General features: G+C 38.0%; 1 protein-coding gene across 1 annotated transcript in view; it reads right to left on the bottom strand.

Moving 5' to 3' along the window:
- UBAC2 (UBA domain containing 2) overlaps positions 1–16,731 on the bottom strand; it is a 94,032-nt gene that overhangs the window by 20,483 nt on the left and 56,818 nt on the right. The window contains exons 5-6 of the mRNA XM_034074373.1: positions 11,473–11,596; positions 9,638–9,685 (exon numbers count right to left, since the gene is read on the bottom strand). Of these exons, the coding sequence (XP_033930264.1) occupies positions 9,638–9,685; positions 11,473–11,596 (172 nt within the window). The remainder of the gene's footprint in view (positions 1–9,637; positions 9,686–11,472; positions 11,597–16,731) is intronic.

Below are 16,731 nucleotides of genomic sequence, written 5' to 3'. Positions count from 1 at the left end.
GCACAGTCGCCACTCAGCCATCATTTTAAATCCCATTACAAAGCCCTACCACTTGAGCCCAGAATGGCCCAGCAGGAAGGACAAAGCTCTTGCACAAACTCTGCATTCTTCTTTATGCCACGTTTCAGTACTTGTGACTATTTATTGTTTGTTATGCCACACAAATTATGCTATGACAACAGAGTGAAATGAACAGGAAGAGATATGAACCCCCCCCAAAAACCGTAATCATACCTAAGCAATGCAATTATGCTAGAACAAATGTAGAAACTCTACATCTGGGCTGCTTATTAGAGGATAACTTCTGTATAAACATACCAAATGCATTGCTGCATATACAAAGGGAGCCAGTGTAGGAAAATTGTATTTTCTCTGGGAAGAGGACATTCTTTGGGAGGGGGACAGTTTTCAGGCTATTTACAAGGTTATTGTTAATTATCCAGTGAGATAATTAGATTCTTAGGAAAAATACATTCTGCTTTGGCAAACACTAATTTTCGTTTTATTCTACTTTCATTTTATGACTGCTGTCAGTCATAAAGGTGTGAGACCAAACACAGGCTACCATTCTCAAATGAGAGAGAACAGTTTTAATCTGCCCTTAACCCCCTCAATCTTTTCATGTTATGAGGAAGGAGGTAAATAGGATAGGATAAGAGGAAGGCCACAAACTCTGGCATCATAGTGAAGGCTGCCTTTAACAAAAATTTTCTGTACTCAAAGAAAGGTCCTGACTGGACTCCAGAATGACAGGGTACTGGGACAGAAGGCGCTTTGTGACCTCGGAAATTCTTTCCTCAGCTCTAGTGAAACTGTTCCAGATGACTGTAAGCCCACGACAAAATCTTGTGCACATCAGCTGGAAAATAAGAATTTAATTGCCAAAGAGTAAGGGGAGGAAAATTCCTATCACTTCTGCCATTTACCTACTTTTGGTATGTAGTACTTGAGGTATCTACCTAGCAAGAAGGTCCCTTGGAAGCTAACCAGTAGGTTCCAAAAGAGTTATGTAAATAGGTTCTTCACTCATGAAAACCTAGCTTATAGGGCTTCCATACCAGGAATATAATTTTTTTTTGAAGCAAGCATTACTGAACCAGGTTGCAAATATTACATATACATTTAATCTGATGATTTCTTAGATGCAAAATGCACAAGCAGCACCAGAACTGACAAATTATCTTCCTTCCTCCCACCTCATGTTGTTAGGTTGTGGAGCCAGATCTCCCCTCTGGTCCCACATTCCTGGTTGCATAGGTGTTAACCAGGCAAGGAAAACTGTCTGTTACAAAAACAAAATACCTTGTCCAACATCACACCAGCATTCTCTCACTTCTTCCAAATGTCCCTCCCAGCTACTGATCTCTGCTCGCTCTTATCAACTACCATACATTGTTGAGGTTTAATGATTTCAAGGCACCTTAAATTTTGAACAGGTTCAAAAAGTCACAAGAACAAAACAAAGCAAGTGCTGATAGGAAAATCTACATTTCGCTGAACGTATGACAAATCTTGACACGTGTCTGAACACACTAACCACAAACAGAATTGGTCTCTTATCAACTCAAGATACAAAATACAACAGATAGCAGCAGCATGTCTTTACTGTCAGTACTCTGGGACTTGTTTGCCTCAGAAGGGGAAGTGTACTGCATGCACTAACAGCTGCATCAATAAAAGCATTCTCATATATTTTTAAATAGAGACAGCTAGTCATAGCATCACAGAATCATGTACGTTAGAAAAGACCCTTAAGTCTAACTGTTAAAGTAATTTTGCCGATTCCACCACTAAACCATGTTCCTAAGCCCCACATCTACACATCTTTTAAATATCACCAGGGATGGTGACTCCACCACTTCCCTGGGAAGCCTGTTCCAGTACCTGACAAACCCTTCTGGGGAAGAAATTTTTCCTAATTTCCAATCTTAATCTCCTCTGGCACAACTCGAAGCCATTGCCTCTTGTCCTATTTGGACAAGACGCCCACCTTGTTACAACCTCCTTTCAGGCAGCTGTAGAGAGCAAGTAATTCCAGAGTATTAGATCAGAAGAAAAGGCTTTATAAGGCTAAAAGTTCATGGACATTGCTAGAATGAAGAACAGTGCTTAGCATGGCATGTGAGACACATGACTCCCATCTGCCTTCCTAGCTTTACTGAGCTCACTGGAGTAGCATGCCTGGTCTATAGTCAATGTACCAGTTGCAGTAGGCTGTCCCTTCGCTCCTTCCTGCTCCTCAACAGCACACTTGTGTCTTGGCCCCTCCTTGTCCTGCCTTAGACAGAAATTCACTGCATAAGCCAAGCCTGTGGACTTCCATCCTCACAAAGCAGCAAGTTGAGAAGTCTGACAGTATAAAGTTCACAGGAAAACCTAAAATAAAAAGCACCTGGTGACAGAACAAGACAAAACTGGTGTTATCAGAAGTGTATCTTCTACTGCCAAGAAACTTACTTTGGACCAGTAACTGTTCAGAAAAATGGTGTGAGACAGCAATACTTTGTAAGTATAAATGGATGGAAGGACAGAATCACTAGTGAAGAGCACCAATTATACATGGCAATCCACCATTATCTCCGCATAAAATCATACAATAGGTAGGGTTCAAAAGACCCTTAAGATCATCTAGTTTCAACCCCACACCATTTAGGATTTCAGTGCCACTCCTCTTCCTCTCTCTCCCTTGATTTCCTACTCCAATTATAAAACTATTAGATGGAAGTATATGAAATCTTAAATGCTGTGCTCAGTTATAAGAGATTTTCAAGAAGTTTCATCTAGTGAGGAAGAGACATCTATTTGCATATTTTCAATAACTGAGAATGAATATACTTGTAGTTAAAATGTATCTCGTGATTCAGTCTGGTTTAGTGTCATACACTCATCTTAATGTCACGTGTTTCCAAAGAACTTCCTCTTTAGTTGATTCATATGCAGAACTTCATATATAATTTAAAAAAACCCCAAGCTCTGACAAAGTATAACATAACTTTTTACACCTTTTTTTTACAGACATATAGTGAATTTCTAGTGTTTAAGAAAGTAAACAAATCTAGTTTATTCAATGAAGATAAAATGATCTCATGATATCCCAATTTAGCACTGTACATCAATCAGATTAAAGGGCTACTTCCCCATACAGATGAACCTCCAGGGTATTTTAGGCTCTGAAGAGTTACTACAGAAAGATGTTGCAGTTGATTACATTGTTAAAATGGAGAATTATTGGCTGGTGACACAAAATGCATTTAGTTATCATAACCTACAATCTCATCCACCATATTGTATGAGGAACAATGCTAAGCAGAGAAAATGGAGAATACTGGAAATTTGGACAGGGCAGAAAAACTGTGCTTCCATTTTTTTCAGTTTCTCAACTATCTTGGCCCTTCACATGAAGTTTCCTAACCTCTTCCCTCCACTGTATAAAGCCAAAAATTCCATCCCCTTCCTTCATATCCTTCTGAAGTTGTACATGTTTTAGAAAAAGAAAGCAGCTGTAGTTTCTCTTTGCATTAGGTAAACCTAACACGGAAGCTCTCCAGTATTTTACATGACAAAGACATATATGCTCCATTACTGAAATATTTAAAATCGCTGTACTTGATTAAAGCTAAAAAAGGAAATCAAATGGGAAAAACTGTAGACAGATCGGTGTAGACAATGATGTTGGAAATTATTTTGCCTAATGGTTAGAACTTGACCACAAATACTCAATTTGTTTTGAGTAATTTAAGCATATTAACCACATGTATTCAAGACTGCTATTTTTCAGAGAGCAACAAATTGAAAGCAAAGAGCTTTTTATACCTATTTTATCTGCTTTATCCTTAGTATGTTCTGAATGCTATAAAACTAGAATCAAAACAAGGGGTTAAAGTTTGTGTCTAGATTGGAGAAATGCATTTCTCAAATCAAGAGAGAACGTGTGAAAACCACCCACCAAAAAAAACCCATTACATGTATTATTTTCAACTTGTACTTATAACCTGCAATATAACACAACAGATTGTTAATGCTTGAGTTTCCTTTGCGGAAACAGTCACTAAGTCACTAATACTCCCTTTTGTATTAGTTAGCGTGACAGAAAAATAAGATCATAATAATGATAAACTTATTATCTTCTATTTCCTTTCATATTGACTGGTCTCATAAATCTCCCAGACACCTTGTATTTTTTTTCCTTCAGGGTCCACCAATGCTATCTTCATTGGTTAGGTGCAATCCTTACCAGATCTCACACATTCTTTGTGTGCAAGCTGCCATTTCAGCACATATCTTCTTAACTTGTACTTGTGACCTAAGGACAGGTTCCCTCAGGTCTCTGCTAGAGTTCTGCAAGTGATTATCATTATGTTGTTAACCAAACCTCTTTACATAAAAGGTAATGACTGGATTTATCTGCCCCAACACACACATCTGTACTTTAAAAGCCTACTTGCGAGCTGGTTATTTAAAGTTCGTTTCAGAGTTAACAGTGAGAAACAGGCACTGTTAAGATGCAACTCATCCTATGGCAGATTACCTCCAAATCACAGACACAGCTGAATTACTCTCAAAGATTTCCTCTCTAAACAATGGCAACAATGCAACCATGATGGTGTACATGTACAGGCTAGGGAATACTTCATAGAAGCTATCCACCTCTTACTGAACCAGTTGGCACAAGTGACAAGGTAGACCAAATTTTGGGCACAAAACCCTTCCTCAGATTGAGAGAGAAACTGAAAACTTAGGAGTGAAATACAAACTGAAAAGTAAAATCCATTTATTGACAGTATCTTGGAAGCTATAGATAGAAAAGAGAAAGTATCTTATATGACACATTATTGCCCTCTCTCCTCCTTTCCCACTACTTTCTCCTTCTAGAACTGGAAATATCTGCATCTCCCTTGACCCGAAACAATTAAAACTTCCTTCCACCTTAACATTCCCTCTATGCCATATGGTTCAACCACTTTCCTCCTCAGATGCTTTAGCTGATGCAGGAGTAAATGTCATCTTAGTTATAATGTGTTTACATGTAGCCATCTAGACATGAGCAAGGTGTCTAAGCACCCACCACAGATGGGGTTAAGTCAATACAGTCAGTAGAATGTAGAGACAACTCATCTCAAATTAAGTTACCTACAGTCACGCAACTGAATATTGACCATTGCCCGCATGAAAATACATCAGTTTTGGGTGGGATACAGCCAAATTAACTAGGCTTAGTTAGTTTACATATGGATATCTGCACCTGCCCTAAGGTTAGGAGGCAGGCAGACAATGCTTCTTTCTCATTCCCTAATCTCTGTTATTCTGTGGATTTTCCATTTCTTATTTCAAGGTATGCACTTTACAACCTATGTCCTGAGCTTCCTGCACTGCCAGCAGGACAAGGTGAGTGATCCTTCCACCTGGCTCAGCATTGGTGAGACTGTACCTAGAGTACTGGATCCAGTTCTGCACTCCCTAGCACAGGAAGGACATGGACTTGCTGGAGCAAGTCCAATGCAGGGCCATGACGATGGCTATGCAGAGCAGCCCAGTGTATCTTGAGAACAACACCCATGAGATGTTTACAGGGATTTCTCGATGGTGTCAAAGATGCTGGGTAATCAGCTGAAAATGACATTTCAGCTCACTGCACTACTGGTGCATACACTCAGCCTTAGCTAATAAGTGGCAGATCCAACTCCAACCAGGCACACTGAATTCAAACCCAAAGGTTCAAACACCAGTTGCAGTTAAAGACAATACACCAGCAGGAAAACTTAAAATTATCTACGTTCTCCCATTTGTTTATATTTTCCTAAAAATTCTGTTTCTTGCTACTGGAAATGATAAAAATGTGTTCCCCTTTGATTATCCAATGTTTTCACAAAACTAAACTTAAATAAATAGGCAATAAGAAGGCTTCGATGTACTTATAAAACTATTTAAAGTTTAAGAGAAATTGCTAGGGATGCCCAATTTTGTGTCATTTTTTCAAGTCAGAAATGATTGTGAAGCAGTCTGTTACCAGATATTTGTGTGAAAACAAGCTCAAGATGAAAAACAGCAATGACAGCTTTTTAAAATGCTATTATTGCATAGCAGTAACACAGCATTTCATTATTTCTTAATACTGTTTCACTTAAATTTCATACTTTTAAGTTTTGCCTTCACTATCACTTTTCATCATTCCAAATTGAAAAGAAGGAATTAAAAATGAGATTTCACTTCCTGCAAATAATTGTCTTTATCTACCCTGAACTCCAATTTGAATATTGCTTGGCTATAAATCAACAGCATAAAAAGCAATTAATACATAACTTTCATATATTTTAAAAAATTATTCAAATTCAGTAGTATTAGACTAACTTTCTTCTGTGTCACCAAAGCACTACCACAAGACATTTAACTAGGTGTAAGTAGACTTATCTGAATCACCATATATATTCACAGAATGACAAAGAATTCAAAGAATATTGCACTTTAACATCGGCTAAAGATCTGCATATGACTAAACATGGATGACTGGAGGATATCCAGACTAACTGGTGATGAAGGATTCATGGAAGGACATGTTTGTGGACATAACTACATTAGTTAAATGGAAATAGACTGTGTGACTTTCATGATGTATCTGCATGTCTAATACGAAGTTTTCTAATTTTACGACATAAGCCCCACCCCCCCAGTCCTTAAACCAAATCTGGACTGTATGTAGCAAGTACTGTATATTCTTGGCAGAACACAATAAACTAAATTAGCTTCATAAATTATGGTAGTGACAACATTACAGGTTACTGATTACATTAGATTTGTGAATTCCTTTACAGTCTGCTTCTTGAAGTCTCTCTTTTTTGTAAATGAGCATCGTGTATTTAAACAGCACATTTTACACAACATACCAGCAACTGAAATTACCAGGCCTATACAAACATACTAAATAATTGAGAGGTACTCTGGTTTTATGTAGAGAGTAAAGAAGTTGCCTTTAAGAGTGTATTCCTATGTTGATTCAAAATCAGAGATAATCTGAAAACAAGAAGCACAAGGTGGTACAATTCTGAGTTTGTCTACACCCTGCCTGGAGTAACAAGGAAGTCTAACAGCATTAGCAAAGATGAATAAGAAAATCAGCCTCAGTGCCACATCTTGTACCTGGAAAGTCAGATTCCAGATCCCGTTTTGTCTAACAGTGTTCATTACATGTCAAAATATGAATTGTGATTATTTAAATAAATCTAAACTCAGAATATGGTGAAGAGAAAGTGGAAACTGACAATGACCCAAACATCACCCATTTTAATACTGACATAAGCAGAAGTGTGACAAAAGCTAAATTGCAGAACAGAATCATAGAAAGTCATATGAATATCTAAGTGATATTTAGAGCTAAAAATACACACAGTGAAATGTCTAACAGGCAACAAACGAGCTGACTTGGTGTTCATGCATTTACTCAGGCTTTTTGTATAAATACATGTGAATTACATTCCAAAAGATATAGCATGTTAGAAAATGTCAGGAGCAGTAAGAATTACAAAAATACATAGGCTGTTGGCATGATTTAACTTGGATTTGACAATCTATGTATTTCTGTAATCATATGTATACATATATATATGGGGAGGAAATGTTTTACTGTAAGGGTGGTGAGACACTCATACAGGTTGCCCAAAGAGATGCTGAATTCTCCACCCTTGAAAACACTCAGGATCAGGCTGGACTGGGCTCTGAGCAACCTGGCGTAGCTGGGGAAGTCCCAGCTTGTGGCATGCGAGGGGCTAGATGATCTTTAAAGGTCCTTTCCAACCCAAACTATTCTATGATCTGTATGTTATCAAGTACCTACACTTGTAGTGTCACAAGGTGCCTTTGTAGTGTTTCATATCCCTCTTCAGATTATTTAATATAATGTGAAACTTTACTCCTTTACCAAGTTTTCTCAAAGGATGACAAACTATCATTTCTAACAGAGGAGGAAAAGAGACTTCTCATTCACAAAAGTCTGACAGATATGCTGTGCAAAAAACAGCTGAAGTTCCTAACATGAACTTCTTTTCCACACTGTAGCAGTTATTACAAAACTGTAAAGTGCGGCTCTCGCTGCAGAAAAGGAAACAAGACTGAAAACACATCATCATGTTCGTGACAAATTTGTCATGAATTAAGTCTCTGATGATGACTTAACTTGTGCTGACTGAAGTAATATGAAAACTTCTAATGACAGAGAAAGCCCTATTTATTCCTATGGACTTATACCTATGTATAGCATACTATCAATCTGCAACTAAAAAAGTAGATCATTTATGAAGAAGAATCCTAAGAAAGCTGCATTATACAGCTAAATAAAACTGTACATTAAAAGGGTATTAAAACAGGAATTGCATAATATATTATAAAAAATATTTGAGCCATTCTGTAAAAGTCTGCATAACAAAGTACACATACAGTTCGTGCCACCAGGAAAGAGGGAGTTAAAACGCCTTTCCTTTTCTTTTCTTTCCTCTCTAATGAACACCTGTTCAAAAGGAAGGGCTATTAAAAGAGTCAGAAGAGTAACAGGAAGGGTACTGTGTTCAGAGGAAGTCACAGATCCTTAGGCAGGCACAGAGGCTTGAGCTGATCTCCACGAGAGAGAAATTTGGGTTTGTTAGCTGCACTGTTTTCACTGGTATTTATGGTACAACCAAACTGCTGAGCAGGCTTCACTATTTACTGCTCTGTCATTCCTGTTAGCTATACTGCAAGCTCATAGAGTATTTTGGAACAGTCAGTGTAAATGGTAAGACTGCAAACTACTGAGTTATAGCAGCAATACGTGACGCATCCACAGGCATTTTCACTCTGAGCTCACTGCAGATTCAAATTAGTTGGTTTTAAATAGCAAGGGCACAATTTAAGTTCTTCTTCAGATTGCATCAACTTTTCTTTGGAAGTGGTGGCACTTTCAGTGTTTGAAAGCAGACAGTCTTTTGGGCTAAGAAATCAGAGCCTGAGCTCCTAATTTCTAAGTTTGTAAAATTTTAAAAGAAGCCGTCTTATCTAACAATCTCGAAGATTCAGTACAATCTGTTACAGCACTAAGTGGCTTCCGTACTAAGAACAGTGCTGGGAAGGAAAAAGACAGACCACACTAACTTTATTTGACCAGTGTGAAGAAAGTGATTTCACACCCTGACTGCTGTTAATCACAGTGAGAAACAACTATACTACAGATCTGCTAGGAGAACAGCAAAATGTGAAAAATCCTCACAGCACGATTGTTAAAAGTTGCTTTGGGGAATAAAAGCTTGAGACCTTTTGAAAATAAAAAAACCCCAACAAAACAATAAGGTAAATATTTCTACCCTTTTCTCAATAATCTCATTTATATTTGTGGGTCTCAAGCTATAGCCATGGCAGCAAAACTAATTGTAGTGGGCCAGAGAGCAGTGGCACCTGCTGCTATTAACCAGCTCATTTGTTTGTCTGTCAGTTTATCACCAGACAGTGCTTTACACCTTTGGAAGCTAAAGACAAAAAACCTTCTACTTACTATCACAAATAAAAAATACTACTCTGTAATTTTTATTCTTTATGAGTCCAATCATACTGCACTGATTGTAAACATGGCAGAGTGTTTTAAGCAACTCATGATTTTTAAAACAGCAAAACTTACCAGTCCACTTAAGGCTAAAATCCAGATGTAGGAACCAGAGGTTAAGAGCTAGAAGACAAGAGAAGTGACTTAAAATTTTGATTTTACAAAGAACTACTCTTGCAATATTATACAGGCTATGTACTTATCATGACAATGGGAGAAGTCAAAGACATTTATCTTGGTGAAAATTCAGTTTAACATTAAAAAATGTGTATTCCAGAAGTAGCAGAAGTGGAAAAAATCACAGGGATCCAACAATTGTTCTCCTTCTCCAGAACAATACATTTTATTTTCATATAGCATACCAAGTATAACAGGATGTCAGTTATAGGCTGCACAGAAAAACAAGTCTGAAAGATAGACTGACGCAAAGGAAATTACTCAGCAGCAACAGGAGAAGAGTTCCAAGCAGGGCAGGCAGTGCAAGTGAAGCTCTCAGATGTGTAGTTATGGAGAAACTAAGCATATGCATTAAAATTAAAGAAATAAAGTTCTCACCCAGTGGCATATTTGTCAACATGAAATCACAGAAATAGGCTGGAGTGAATCCTGATGAGCCAACAGGGCAGCCCATTGTTTCTAGTAAAGTATGTGATTAATCACCCGGAGAAGGTTACTACTGACTAGAAAAATGGGCTGAAAATTAGACTGATACTGGTTACTAAAATAGTTCTGCATGATGCAAACTGAATCATGAGAACATCTGCCCTCTAGACTTCTGACTACAGAAAGGGTGACTTGAGATGAGGGCACAGTTTACAAATGATTTTTCCCTTAGCCTCTGTGACAGCAGCAACTGTTGTATATGCAGCAGGGAAACGTGATCTGTGTTGGAGGTGGTGTGCATATGAAAGCAAATGGCAAAGGAAATGATGGAGAAGAGCTCAGACAGTACCATGGCTTTCCCAAAGACTGGAATAATAGTGGTATTGATGTGTTTGGAAGAGATGAAAAAAGATTTATGAAAGATCAAGAAAATAAGGTGCTGGCACAGAAGCTGAAGGAATCCAAAGGCTGAACAGCAAGAGGGATGAATGTACATATGGAGCACAACCCAATATTCTGAAACTGACGATTCATTCTAAAATACTATCTACCAGACTTCGCATAATCATGGTGCTTTCTGTTGCTAGTACTACAACTATTTCTAAGCCCCTGGAATCTATAAAAATGAGTATACTTTCTCGTAAGTTTGCACATCTCCTGTTTCATAATTCAGTGTATGACATGTGTGTCCATTCATTTCTAGGCTGCTGGAGTGTTTTCTTTTGAACAACTACTGCCTTTTCGTACCAATATAGTAACTACATTTCCCACTCATATTTCACATAATACTACATGATACTGCTATGCTCTATGTTACACTATTATAAATTACCTGTCGCATGGTAATGATTGACATACAAATAATATTCATTTATGCAAAAGTGGAATTCTGCCAAAACCTTTATTATTTACTGACAGTTTTACTGTATTTTATAGCTTTGTTTATTTCCTCAGGCAAGAGGAAAATAAACAAAATTAAGAATATAAGCAAACTGGAAAGGTGAAAGAGACATAAGCCTTAGCATCAGGTTCTGTTTTCATCTAGTTAATTTTGTTGACCCCAAGAAAAATAAATTGTAGGACTGCCTATTATGTTTTCCTGCACAAGACAATGAAGATGGAAGGCAATGGAAGAACTGCTCACCACTTCAGTATGTAGAAATGCAACACACATTCTTCTATACTTTAGTTGATGGGACAGTCACATATGTGGAATCATACATGTGGAAGCATCAAAATTCAGAGAGTAACATACAGAAATACAAACTACTACATTGGTAAGAACAACATGCAAGTACATACCATACCTGTAAACCCAGTATGTAGACCAGTGTCTTGTTTGTGATGGAAAAGTAGCCTAACACTTGTGTTACCTGCACTCTTGGAATGGAGGAATAAAATGGTACAAACAGTGCAAATACAGGACCCAAGCTGCAAAAAGAAAGATACAGATGGTTAATAAGAATGATACCAGCAACAGCAGTGCAGAACAGTCAAAAGTAATTAATCCTAAGTGCATAATAATCAAAATGTAATACCATCTTGCAAAAAAAAGTTATTCCTTAGGAACAAATTATTAGATAACTTGCAGCATTGAGAACAACAGATTTATTAGCAAATAAGAAGAACAGGTGACAAAAACTGATTCCCAAATATTTACAACTGGAGGCAGCAGAGAAGGCAACAAATTTAGTCTAGTAGCAGACTGTTTCTGTAAATTACAGCACATGAAAAGAACATCAGTGGTCTCCTGCATCAGACAAAACATCTTTAAGTCAAATGTACAAATGGTAAGGATGATACCTTCCCCAAAAGGTTATGGAAATCATTTCAACTATGATGTTAAACTCCTATTACTTATCCAGGCTTAAGGTGTTAGAGGATTCCCAATAGACTGCAGTCTGTAAGATGGAAATTTTGACAGTTTGACTTAACTTTACTTTGCCTATGCCCCTACAAATAACTTTCTTGAGGTGATCACCGTAATTACAGCACAAGATGCATATCAAGTTTTGAAATCATCACTGAAAGCAGTTTCAGAGAATTTATGACTCAAGCACCTTTAAAAATGACCAGATACTTAGGTTGAAGGCGTGAACATAAACTAGTGCATTTCATCCATCTACTCAGATACAAAGCCTGTGTTCATCAGGGTAAAACACCCAGAAAATGAACCCATGTATTAAAGATTACAAGAAAGGCCACAGCAGAACCAATGGCAAAGGCACGGACATGAGAGATTCTAGGAAGAAAAGATACTTCCTATGGTAGAGAAGGCAAAGGAAAAAAGGTCACTTTGGGTAGACACAACCTGCTCCACTGGTGGAGCTGCAGTGGTGGTGACCTCCAGGCAGCAAGCTGCAGGCAGGGGAGGCTATCAGCAAAGTGCATGTCTCCGCCAGCTAAATCCTTGCTTGTGGTTCCGTGCCATCTTACATCTGACAGGCGTGGGATGTTGCACAGGGTGATTTTTTTACTGCTCGCTAGCTTATCAAAACTTTCAAGAGTTGCAGTTTCCACAGGCCACAGCTTACATCAAGGGGATGTTATACTCAGTAGGTATTCAAACTGCACAAACCAGACCCTAAATAATTTGATGTGTTCACTCAAAAAATTCATTTCCCTTCTGGAGGAACTACTGATAGGAGTAATACTGTGTGAAACAATGGTCTGAATATTAACACTTATGTTTACTGAATAACTGCTAAATGAAACCCACAGCTATGAAAAAAACTCACCCTTTCAAATATTATTTTTACTCATTTAATAAGCTATGGCTTAAGAGCATTTTGTTATCATTTTGTTACATATTTAAAGTTCAGCTTGCTGAAAAACGTCCTGTCTCAGAACTTGATATGGTTTAATTATAGAAACATTTTTAGTACCATCTGTTTAACAACAGTCAGATGCACTTTGATGCATAGAAAATGCTAACTCATGAACTACTAAAAAATATTCACTTTTGCAAATAACCCTTCTTACATAAACACTTGTATGTCAAACATTATATCTCTGCATAAATATAACATTCTTAAAATGACTTCAAATTATTTAAGTTGTGGGAGTCAATTGGCACAGCTATCAGAGTGCAACAGACAAAAGTAATTCATCAGAAGTGCTTCCATTGGAGACAATATTCACTAAAGTAAATCAGGTTTTATGATGGAAGAGAGAAAAAAAAATATTTTCCCTTCTTAGAAAAATAATATTAAATTATTTCTTTCTATGCTTACCAAGCAACCTGGAAGACTACCAAAATTGTGGCATGCTTTTCAGGTTTTATTCTCCCTGTGACAAATAGTGACTCAGACACAAAGATTTCATATGCAAGACTGCACTCAATCATAAGATGGGAAAGTACAAGAAGGAATTTCCCATTATTGTAAGTGCATTTTAAAAAGAGATTAGAGAATTCTGAAAGGTTCCTTTTATGTTAATATTCACCATTAACGTCAACAGAGACCACAGAAAGCACCACCCCAGTCAGAAGAGTGATCTATGCAATTCAAAATCCAGTGCCTGACACCACTCAGTACCTGACAGTTTAGAGGAGCTAGAGGAAGCCTAGTGATGGACCTTTTCTCCTAAACCAGTAAGTTTCTAGGCACATCAGATATGCCTCTAAAGTTATTGCTTTTTGGTTTTTAGACAAGGTTCACATCTAGTGTAAACAGGTATTACCCAAATATTCATTCAGGGATCCTTTTAAAATCGTCAAAAGTAGGGCCCTTCAAAATGCTTTGTGAAACTCGCTGGTACAGGTGACTTCACTGTCCAAAAATTTATTCCACTGAATAGTAAACTTTTGCCCTCAACTTCCATTATCTAATTCTGTACTTCTACTTTGAAAATTTCAATTCATCTTTTCTGTTGCCTTCAGAATTTTCTATGCATTACTCATGCCTTGTTTTCGAGTATCTATACGGAAATGTGGGTCTGTCAGAGAAGTTATCTATGTAACAATACTAGAATATGATTGACATAGTAAGGGACAACAAAAGGTATGGCTAATGAAAATGTGGACACACTGCCTGGTGGGAAAAGGGACCTTAGTGACAGAAGACATGAAAAGAAACAAAGTACTTGATGCTTTTTCCTATCTCAGTTTTCACTGGTTAGTTTTGCCATCAGGCCTCCCAGGTCCCTGAGCTTCCTGTGGGACTGGGGCAACATCTACTGTAAAAGAAGACAGCTAGAAAGCTTTTGAGCCTGTCTGGCCATAGGAGAGTCAACAGGACAGGACGGGATGTACCTCAGGGCACTGAGGATGATGGCCAACATTGCTACTGAAACATTGTGATGGTCAGGGCAGGTTCCTGATGAATGGAAAAATGTAAATGTCACACCCACCTTCAAGGAGGGCAAGAAGAGGATGCAGGTAGTCACCAGTCTCACCTCTGTCCCTGGGAAAGTTACAGAACAAATCTCCTGGAAGTCACTGCCAGCCACATGATGGACAAGGTGACTGGTATTATCCTGCATGGATTTAGCTAGGGTGACTCTGGTGCTGTGGGCAAGGAATGGAAATGCAGCAAATGTTATAACTTGTGGACTTCAGGATGGCCTTTGACTCAGCCTCCTCTTGTGTCCTTGGAAGAAAAAAAGGGGAGATATGGACTGGATAAGCAGATCTGAAGGAAACTGGCTGCACTGCCACTCAGAGGGTTCTGACCAGCAGTACAAAGTCCAAGCAGCAGCCAGTTACTAGCAGCTTCCTTCAGGGATCTACACTCCAGCCAGCACTACTTGTCTTTATTAATGACCTGGATGATGGGACAGAGTACACCTGCAGCATGTTGATGAATTATATCAAATTGGAGGGAGCAGGACCACATTCAGATATTTCTTGACGAGCTGGGAGAAATAAGCTGACAGACACCTTATGAAGTTCAACAAGAGCAACTATGGAGTCTTTCACCTCAGTCAGAATAACCCTGTGCAATAGTACAGGCTGGCTAGAAAAAAAATTGCAGACAAGGAGCTGGAGAATCCTTTGAATGTTAATCAGCAGTTCACCCTTGCAGGAAAGCTCAATTTTAAACAGGGCTGCATTACCAAAAGCATAGTTACCAAGCCAAAAGAAGTGACTGCTCAGCACTTCTGAGCCTGAAATTGAATCATGGCCCACTTTGGGGTTCCATGCTTCAAGAAAGACATTCAAGAGTGAGTTCAGCTGGGGTAATGATGGTCCAGTACTGTACTAGGTTGCCTGGAGCTGGAACATCCATCCTCAGAGACACATAGCCCAGGTAACCTGTTCTTGTTGGATGTTTTGAACCCAATGTTGAATTAGATGACCAACAGAGGTTCTATCAAACCTAAGCTACCCTATTAGTCTGTGAATAATCAAAGCCTTCTTCCTGAAGCTCGTAATCACTGGTGGGATTTCTCTTCCTGTATTTCACTAGACAGGTACAAATATCCATCCATGTACTGTAAATAAAAGGACTGGTTCTTAACTCTTTTAGTTATGTTAATTAATTGTTTGGTAACATAGATTCAACATCTACAAGTGCAAACCACTCTTTTTGAAGGACTACTTCAATTCTCTCTTTTCCTTAATTTCTTTCTTCTGCTCTTGTTTTAATTTTTCCTTCCGTTCCTTTTAGTCTCCTTGCCTCTACTTTCTCTCCTTTTCCAGAGACTTTCATCCTGGCCCTTTGCTCATTATAGTATGAGAATATCAAGAACATACTTTCAAGAGCCATGATTAACTTCTACTAGAAAATTGAGATGCCTGTGTGCAAAGAAGGGTAATAAACACAAATACTTGCTGACTCTGAACTGAGTTCATGCCCACTTCATGTTTAGGAAATTCATTTCAATCTTATGGGTTAGAAAATAAAATGTTCAAACAAAACATAAAACTCTCAACCCTGAAAGATTAAATTCTACAGTTTGGATACTCTCTATGGACACCATTTTCATCTCAAAGGTGTACTGCAATAGCAGGCTCTACAACAGTGTTATTCTCATTTGGAAAAGCATGTTGATTTTCAACATTTACAATGACAAAGAAACACAGCAGACCAGATGGGAACATTGTGTGCAGTAATGATATTGGTTTTGATAGGGAAAAGAAACCCAACAAATGCGAAGAAACAATAACCTTGAAAAAATAAACCAGAGATGTAGAAACTACTGGCAGAGAAGAAAGAATCAGGCTGAGTACTGCTCATAAGAGACACACGCTACTTAAAGTTTAGAAAGGTAAATATTAAATGCAGATTAAAATAAAACACTTTAACATTACTAAATAAATGCACCAAATACACAAAAAATGGTTCTGAGATGTATGAACAAACGGATAGAAAGCTAAATGTTACTTCTGCAAAAATACCTGCTGCTGTCATTCAAAGTTCTGTGGGACTAAACTTGCAGAAATAGCCTGTTATTTGATTCAGGATGACTCACTACACTTACTAACTGCGGTGGTGTATTTTTTTCTTCATTTAAGTTCTTCATAAAAATATTAACCTGACAAATTGACAACCAAGGGGTTTTCTGGTGACCAAAAATATCAGTTATAAAAGCAGCTGCAGAAAACACACAGCATGTAAACTGTG

This window comes from Melopsittacus undulatus, chromosome 2, assembly GCF_012275295.1.
Source record: "Melopsittacus undulatus isolate bMelUnd1 chromosome 2, bMelUnd1.mat.Z, whole genome shotgun sequence".
Taxonomy (NCBI): domain Eukaryota; kingdom Metazoa; phylum Chordata; class Aves; order Psittaciformes; family Psittaculidae; genus Melopsittacus; species Melopsittacus undulatus.
Note: the sequence above shows the minus strand (reverse complement) of the source record. Positions and strands in the feature narration are given on the sequence as shown.